The 9,026-nt window shown below is 46.2% G+C and overlaps 1 protein-coding gene across 19 annotated transcripts in view; it reads right to left on the minus strand.

Annotated features, from left to right (window-relative positions):
• HERC1 (HECT and RLD domain containing E3 ubiquitin protein ligase family member 1) overlaps window positions 1-9,026 on the minus strand; it is a 56,012-nt gene extending 46,986 nt beyond the window's left edge. For 14 of the 19 annotated variants that reach the window (XM_087877989.1, XM_087877988.1, XM_087877985.1 and 11 more), the window contains exons 1-3: window positions 8,861-9,026; window positions 1,807-2,762; window positions 932-1,027 (exon numbers count right to left, since the gene is read on the minus strand). In XM_087877989.1, the coding sequence (XP_087734115.1) occupies window positions 932-1,027; window positions 1,807-2,736 (1,026 nt within the window). In that variant the 5' untranslated portion in view covers window positions 2,737-2,762; window positions 8,861-9,026. Of the gene's footprint in view, window positions 1-931; window positions 1,028-1,806; window positions 2,763-7,584; window positions 8,502-8,589; window positions 8,770-8,860 lie in introns of those variants that run through there. The other 5 variants (XM_087877986.1, XM_087877983.1, XM_060689515.2 and 2 more) reach the window with 3 other exon arrangements.

Genomic DNA, 9,026 nt, shown 5'->3' on the forward strand with positions numbered 1-9,026 from the left:
GCGTGGGTGATTATGGGCGCACCTCATTACGCCCATGTAACACCTCTCCTGCGCAAGCTGCACTGGCTCCCAGTGGTCTTCTGAGTGCAATTCAAGGTGTTGGTTACCACCTTTAAAGCGCTCCATGGCATAGGACCAGGATATCTACGGGACCGCCTTCTGCCACCAACAGCCTCCCACCGACCAGTTTGCTCCCATAGGGAGGAACTCCTCAGGGTACCGTCGGCCAAGTTATGTCGGCTGACGACACCCAGGAGGAGAGCCTTCTCTGTCGGAGCTCCTGCCCTTTGGAATGAATTGCCCCCGGATATTCGTAACATCTCTGACCTCCGGGTCTTTCGCTGTGCCCTCAAGACCCTACTGTTCCGACAGGCAGGGCTGTCTAACTGAATGATTTTAAATTGGGTTTTAATTTTGGGTTTTAAAATTTGGCCAATACTATTTAATGATTTTAATTAATTTTAACTATGATATTGTATATTTATGTTTTAATTCTGGCTGTACACCATCCCGAGTCCTTCGTGAGAAGGGTGGTATATAAATAAAATTATTATTATTATTATTATTATTATTATTATTATTATTATTATTATTATTATTATTATTATGCAAATTCCCTTCTCCTAGCAATTTGCATAGGCTAAGCAGAATTAACTGGGCTTGTTTTAATACTTTTTAATTTAAAGCCGGGCCAGAATTCAATAAATATAATTTCTTCAATATTCTGTAACAGTTTATTACGTTGAATCTTGGGAAGAAGGAGGACAGAAATTCAATAAATATTGAAATAGAACCAAATAGTCCAATACACAGGATCAAGGACACATATCAAGTTTCCTTCACACTTTCAGAGGAGTGAGAAATTCAAGACTGGAAGAATGTAAAACAGGCTTTTTTCACCCTTCATTTATGGCTAGGCAGACAGACGTACCTCCTCAAAGAGACACAAGGCTGCCTCATAGAGCGAGCACAGCCCTTCAGAAGTCCTGGTTGGTTCCCTCCACTGACTTCGGTCTGCGGATGATCCCTGTAAAATAAGTTACGGAAGAGTAATGCCTGAAATATAACTGCACATATATAAAAGTATATTAATATACCTCACCAACCAAGCAGTAGAATATTTCCCCAAATGAAACAGACTTAAAAGGAATTTATTTCCTCAAAATAACAGCACTTTATGGCACACACTCTGCTAGAGAGAAGCTCCCCGAGGATGAGCTCCAGCACAAGTCCAAACAGTTGGAAGACTAAACCTCTGGTCCCGGTGACTGACTCAGATTGGATTCAGCTCTTTATTTTTTTTGCAAATCACTGTATGCATCTTTTTCGGCATTCTACTTTCAGTTTATTTTAGTTTTACACCAGAACGACTGTATTTTCATTTGCTTCTTCTAAACAAGAGACAGGCAGTACAGGTGCCAATGTTTCAAGCTACTAATATTAAAAGAGCATATTTTTTTGTAGCTGCTATTAACTAGAAGATAAGCAGAGGCACCTCTCAAGTAATTAGGAGTACCTAACACAGTTCTAAGTTGCTGATTTCTGTTTTGCCTATTTTACTTAACATTTTATTGTGATTTCCTATGTTCAAATCAGAATGACTGATAGTAGAACCAAAAGCAAACATTTAAAGTGAGGGTTTAAAGACGATCAACTCTTTTCAAAACTGTTCAAATGCCATCAACCACAGGTGCCGACAGGACGGAGAGACATCCGATATTATGCCACCTCTAGTTGCAAAGAAGCTACAGACTCCTAGATTTCCTTTCCTTCCCCCCCTCCCCCACGAGAGCAGTGCATACGTACCAAGGACCGCCTCATTTGCATTAGAATCATCATGAAACAATCAAAACTGATCATGCCTTCTGAGGTCTGCAGCAGCTTGGTCTTCTCCATGGTGTGGACTACGGCCGATGCGCTGAGGGCCATCTCGATCCACTCCAAGAGGTACCGCAGGGAGCCACGCTGAGCAGCCAAGCCCAACAGCAGCTCGGAAGCCAGCCTTCGCCCGAGCGTATCCGCCCCGGAGTTGGGGATCGTTACTCCTTTAAGAAAGACTGTTACTTGAGAGAGGCAGTCCAGGCCCATGGGGGGGATCTTGCTCTCGTTGGCTAGAGATAAAGGAGGCAAGGAACTGACCACCTCAATTGCTGTGTGAATGACGTCATTGCAAAGGCTGATCCCGGGCCCCGCAGCCGGAATCATCCAGCTTTGCCTCAGCAATGCAAAGAGCAGGCTCAGCCCAGTCCGCACCCCCATTTCGATCAGCGCATCAGTGCTCGACCTGGGCCTCTCGCTGACCGAATGGATGTCCGTGGAGCCTGAGTTGCTTTCCGGAGAGTGCTGCTGCTGCTTCACCCGGCCTTTATCGTGGTACTTATTGGAAAGGGCGTAAAAGATGCGCTGCAGGACCAGAAGGCGCTTGCGAAGCGCCCCGGCGAAGGGGGAGTCCGAGCACACCATCTTGGCCAGAGCCAGCTGGCTGCTAAGGAGGGCGTCCAAGTAGTGGTCCTGCTCATCGCTGGACAGGGACTCGCGTTCAAAATCAGGCAGCTGGGGCCCTTTGAGGCAAAAGACCTGCTGAGGCAGGGGAACCACTTCTTTGTTACTGACAAGCTTCGCGTAGAGGACGGAGACGCCTTCCCTGGTAGCGATCGACTCGCTGTCTTCCGTGATCCAGGAGCTGTTCAGGTGCTCCAGCCATTTCAATTTCACAGGTGGAACCATGGTCGCCATGCTGGCCTACTGACTGGCCATCCGTTCTAGGATGGAAAAGACACGCATGACTGAACAGTGGACTTATCCTACCCCACCTATAGGCAGCAAGGTGGGTGGCACATAAATTTAAGTCACAAATCTAAACAAGAACAAACCACAACTTCTTGATGTGTGCATTAACAAGGAAAATCAAAGCCTGCCTCTCGCTTCCTGAATTAAGACCCTCTTTCCCTCTAAAAGAGAAAATATACCTGTGTGTCTGCTGCATTAAGACCACAAAAGTAAAGCTGTGTGAAGGACCCCGGTTGCCTTTGACTCCTGGCAAAACGACAGAGGAACTAATTTCTTCACTCAGAGGCCTTCTCTGCTTGTCAAAGTCCTACTGCAAAGCTCTCTAATCTACTAAGTCAGGGATTCAGTGTTTAGACCAAGCAAAGAAAACCACCTATTTTGCACGACTGGGAATCCCAGCACACATGCAATACCTCTTTCCTGCAAATTGGGGATTAAGGATTGGCTGGCTGAATTGTTGCACAGACAGGAAAGTGGTTCCGTCAGCAAGTCAGCCGCCGCCACCACCAGCCCCAACTTCTCTGCGCTCACTCTCTTCTTCCAATGGTCGGCTTTCCCAAATCCCTCTTCACTAACTCCTTAGAACTGGATGCTCACTAAACACTAATTATTCATGAGCCCGGTATGTTAAAATGAAAGGGAAAGTGTATGTCCAAAAAAATCAGAGTTTCTTTTATTAAACTGCATTTCCAGGCCCCAATCTCATACCTACTGGATTTCAACTGCCACTGGTGAAATACTGACGACACAATTGCCAGGGGGAAATGCCCTCTGATCGCAATGGCTAGATTCCCAAATTGTCATGATAAGGCTATATATTATTCTCCCCAAATAACCCCAGAACTGGGCCTCCTTCATGCAAACTCATGCCTGTGTACAGCAACCACACTGTCCTCAAAGGACAGAGCCATTCCTCTGTCCAGAGGAGCCGTCTTCTCTCCTTGCCCCTTGCCTTGCTTGGATTAAATTGCACTGCGTTTGCACATATTTGTCCCAAATTGTCAATATCACCAAATGGAGAGTTTTATATGCACTTCAGCTCAAAATCTAAATGACTCCCCAGTTTCCACTAAAACTAAAAAAGTAAAAGGGAGACTAGCAATGGGATAGAGCCAAGTGCCCAACCATCGTTTTCTGACACCATGGTGAATGATATGCCTGAGAAATTCAAGGGAACCAAGAGTTTGCCTCTCCTCTTTTCCATTCCCTGCCATATCATCTGCTTTAAAGCAACCGTATCCTAAAATGAGAAGTAAATCAGATTGGAATAGATCCACATAATCAGCATAACCAACTGGCATTTGGGGAAATGAGTATGACTGATCACTTGGTGCACTGACCAGAAAACAACATCTAAATTAATTTCCCCACAGGTGGCCTTATTATATGGATGGGTACAATGAAATGTGACAACCCTTTATTAAAACTCACACATACAACTTTATGTATGTACATGAGAAGGTCTATATGCACATGTACATACAGTTGCTTTGATTCTTTTAGGGCGTCCTTTGCAGACTCTGCCTTACCTGTCAGATTCTCATTTTCTGGACTAAGAAGACAACAGAACAAATTCCAATTGTGTTACTGTGGCCATTTTAAAAAGGCATATCAAGATTTAATTAGGGATACACCTGCATGCCAATGCAAACATACACAAAGCAACAGGGAAAGAAAACAGTAACAGCTGACATTAATACAGGAGGAAGATTTATGCTACAGATTGCACTCTTTCCCCTGCTTGTTGTGTGTTCTGCATACCAACACCCATGATGAAGACTGCAGAAAGAACCAGTCACACGTTCATTGCTATAGCAACAGTGCTGTAAGGAATCAGCCTGAAAAGGCTCAAACAGGACAAGCTTCATTACTCGTCCCCAGAGGGATACAGGGTGGGCACAATCAAATATCCAATATTTCCCAGGGTTAAAGGGTTAAATATGATTCAGTCATCAATATTTGTGTATGATACTAAGAAATGTCCTTATTCTTTGGGCAATTAATATTTAAATTATTTTCCTTGGTTACATTGTTCTTTTTAGAAGGACAAGCTTTCCCATAAAAAACTTTATTTATAAACAATATTTAATAAATAACTTCTTGCTGTACACTATGTGCAAATAAAGGGATTATAACCTAGACAGAGAATTTTTGTCCAGAGCTATGAATTAAAAAAAAAGGATATTAAAACCCAAATATGACTCAACCATGAAATTCATAACTCAACAATAGGCAAAGATATTGCTGGTATTTTATAATCAAACAGAATGACGCTAGACTGCATCTGATGTCCCCAAAGGTGATCCCTTTATGACATCTCAAGCAAAATCTCAGGAGCCAGAACCTCACCTGCAGGGCAGGTGCTTAAAACATAATCCAGCAACTGTGGGTTTCTCCCGTTTGCCAAAGGACACAGATAACAATGTAGGGGCAGAATTGAAGAGCTACAGGATTACAGCTTCCAACCCTGCAGCAGCTCATTCATGACTTTTCACAGCCATATTAATTATTTAAAGGGTTGTTCCAAAGAAAAGAGAGAACTATGGAGTGAGCACAGGCTAGACGTCAGGAGGAAGGAAATTTTTAAAGAGACATTTTAATTTAAAAAATATTCTAATAAACAATGGATAGTCGAGATATGCTAATGCAGTATAAATCCTATTTAGAGCTTGTATTTCATTTGGACAGACTTGGGCTCTGGTCTAGCTAGACAGCTCTTTGGATTACAGCATTTCATGGACTCCCGAATGGTCGGGATGGATGCTGCCCAATCCTCTACATTTAAAAAATATCTCAATATCTAAAGTGATGCAGGGACCACTGAGCTGAAAGCATCAATCTGGCATCTTTCCCCTTTCCACCAAAGAACAAAGCAGCCAACATGATGTCATCACAACGAAAATCCACCCTATATGGATGTTTTATCACATGCTGAGATACAGAAATTCTCCGAAAGAAATTGTAGCTGTACATTTTCTGAATTATCTAGTCTTACTTCCAGTTACCTATGATTGCATTAGCTCACTGTCATTCTTTATATCCTTAGCTAGCATTTTTTTTTCTCTTTCTTCAGCCTATCAACAACATTTAGGTCAAAACAAGGAACCACCTGCCTACATTTTGCGAAATTTCCTCTACAAAAAGGACACTGCATAAATGGACAAAATTAATCATAGTTACCAACCACTACTAGGGTATTTTTTATTGGATCAACACATTTCTAAAGATGCAAGTAACAAATGTCCTAATCGATACTTCACCAATTAGGATGTGAACAATGATTATATTTTCTTATAAAGTGTTTATTTTCAATATGCAAAAGCTTCTCAAAATTAATAGTCTTTAAATCTTTTTAGTGCTCAATGCTGCGAACAAGATGGTTCAATCGCCATCCTTGAAGTATGAAATTTAGATACTACATAATACAGACATTTTTGGGGTCCATTCAGGACAAATGCACAACATTGCAGAAGCCCAAACCAGCCGTCATTTCTGGCCAGATAACTATTTCTAAGACTACAGAAGCAGAGGAGAGAGGAATGAATATTCAAGGCTAGCCACCATGTTCTAGCAAGTCTCAGCAGCAGCAGCAGCAGCAGCCACAAAGTCAAAGCTTGTATTGACTTCATAACAGAAGACAGGATTTTACTTTAAGGTGAATTCAGCATTTTGATATTGTATTTTCTTTGCTCTGAATTTCCAGTTCTGTATATGCTGAAAGCAATTTAAAAATAGAGACACAAATTCAAAATTAAACTTCTTAAAAATGGAGTAATTTGATTTTAAAAACTATAATTTGTGTTTATGCTAATTATAATTTTCAATGTGCGGAAAGAGTTCAAACTAAGCACAGATTACAGAAAAGTTGGACTTGTGTCATCAGCAAAACAAATACTTATTTAGAATCTGATGTGTTGATAAGCTAAGAACATCTGACACTCTTTCAGAAGGTTAGAAAATATATTTGCGGATATATTCTCTGTGAAAACTGCAGTTACAGGCTTGTATTTTGAAGAGTACAAGAAAAAAGAGCACTCACTTGTGCTTTCTCTTGCAGATATGCTATCCTGCTGTTTAAGACTTCTTACACTGTATGTGTACACCAGAAATGTGTGTATGTGTGTGTGTACACACGTAAAGATTATATTTGCTGTGCTATCATTTATTTATTCACAAGATAATCAAAATCGTTCCTTCAAAGAACAGAAACAAGGGCAATCTGTAAGACACAATGAAGGTGAGAGAGAACGTGGAATTCCAAACCAATCTCAAATGAAGGCAAGGGAGTGACTTACAAGGTAAATAGGAAAAAAAAACTATCCCCATGGAATGCAGCTATATTTATGAAGGGATTAGGGCAGGGATGGGCAACTGTGGCCCTTTTACAACCTGTGGACTTCAACTCCCAGAATTCCTAAGACAGCCAAGCTGGCCACCCCTGGATTAGGGGCATGTGTGAACTGTGCATAGCAAATCAGATCACCGGATCATCTAGTCCAGCCCTGGCTGTATCTGCTCTGGCAAAGTTGCAAAAGAAGTCACTCCTATTTATAACCTTTGACTGTTTCAGTGTTCTGCCATTTAAATAGCCAACAAGGCTCCATAAAGACTTTCCCATTGAGCATTTGTGTGTATTTCATACTACGTGTGGATTTGCAAAGTTTAGTATCGGTTGCTAAATTTATGTAAAGCTGATTTACATACTTAGCAATGCTTTTAAACTATTACGTTCCCAACCAGCCAATGTAAACCAATGTGGGCCTTGTAAGCGCTTTAAATATTATTGTCCATTACCTCCAATGTTCCAGAAAAGAACCCTCTTACTAGGGTTGCCTGGAAACATTCCAGTTGGCTGGATGACCCTGGATCAGTCACAAGAGGCAGTCATAGAAGCCAGGCTGTCATTGGCCAAGTCCCAGGCTTCCAATGGTCAATCAGCCCGCAAAGCTTCCAGGTTCAAGGCTTAATGCCGCCTGTGTCCACGGAGTCACCAGAGTAAAGTTCAACTCCAAAGGGTTCTGCCTTTCGGTTCTCTCTTACTACCCCAGGAGGAGAGGAGAGGAGAGGAGAGGAGAGGAGAGGAGAGGAGAGCTACGTCTGGCACCCACAAAAACAAACACTTGGTCAGACTTCGGCCACAGACGGCCCACCTGACTTCAGGGCTGGCGGCAACTGCAGCCTCCAGCAGGCGCTTTCTTAAGCCGGACTCAATAGCGAACCTCCACTCGGGCAGGCAGGCGGGCAGGCAGGGATGGAGCGCCGGTGCTCCCACGCCCAAGAACTGTCCCCAGGACGGAAGCACCGGCGCCTAATCCCACGGCCTGCTCTACGTCGGGCGTCCCTCCGCTTTCAGGCATTGCCTTTGCCCCGAGGCTTCCGCGCCGGGGCAGAAAGGGCGGCGGTCTCGCCTAACTGAGCTGAGGGACCCTGAAGTCAAAGCCGCCTTCTGGTTCCGGCCACACGGGGAGCCACCCAGCCGCCCCTCGGCTGCCCTGCAGGGCCCTTCCCCTCCGCTCCCGCTGGCTTCGCAGGCCGGAGGCCGGAGGACTCCGAAGAAGGAAGGGCGGCAGAGCGGACGGGAGGGCCTCCCTTGGCCGAGCCCGGGCGCAGAAGAGCCGCTCCGCAGCGCAAAGCAGCCGAGGCCCCCGGGAGCCCCGCGAAGGCGGCAGGAGCCACCGGGGAGCTTCCGACGGCGCCGCTCCCACCCAGGCGGGCCCAGCAGCTGCCCGGAACCGCCCTTCGCTCCGCCCGGCCCAGCGCAACGCCCCCGAAGGGCCCGGGCCGAAGGGGCCGCCCTACCTGTCCGCTCCCGGGCGGCGGGCGGGGGGGCGGGCGGGTCGGTCAGCCGCGGCGAGGCTCCTCGGAGCTGTCCAGCGCCGCCGCTCCCTCCCCTCCCCTCCCTCCTCCCAGAATGCCTCGCGGGGCGCCGGGCCGACGGGAGTTGCAGTCCGAGCCGCGCTCCGGCCCGGCCGCCGCCTCAGCCCCGCCGCGCAGGGAGGGGCCGCCAGGGGGGCGACGCTCCCGGCCTCGCGACCCGAGAATCGCCCGCCCGCCCGCCCGCCGCGCTCACCTGCCCGGTCCCGCCCGTCCGCGACGCCTCCCGGCTCCTCCCGCGGCTCGTCAGGCAGCAAGAAGCATCCCGCGCGGGGGGAGGGCAGCCCAGCCAAGCCTCGCGAGACCCGCCGCCGGCTCGCGCTTCCGTCGCGCGGCAACACCGCGGGACTGGGAGGCGGGCC

This window comes from Pantherophis guttatus, chromosome 13 (genome assembly GCF_059756535.1).
Source record: "Pantherophis guttatus breed Tessera chromosome 13, ASM5975653v1, whole genome shotgun sequence".
Lineage (NCBI taxonomy): Eukaryota > Metazoa > Chordata > Lepidosauria > Squamata > Colubridae > Pantherophis > Pantherophis guttatus.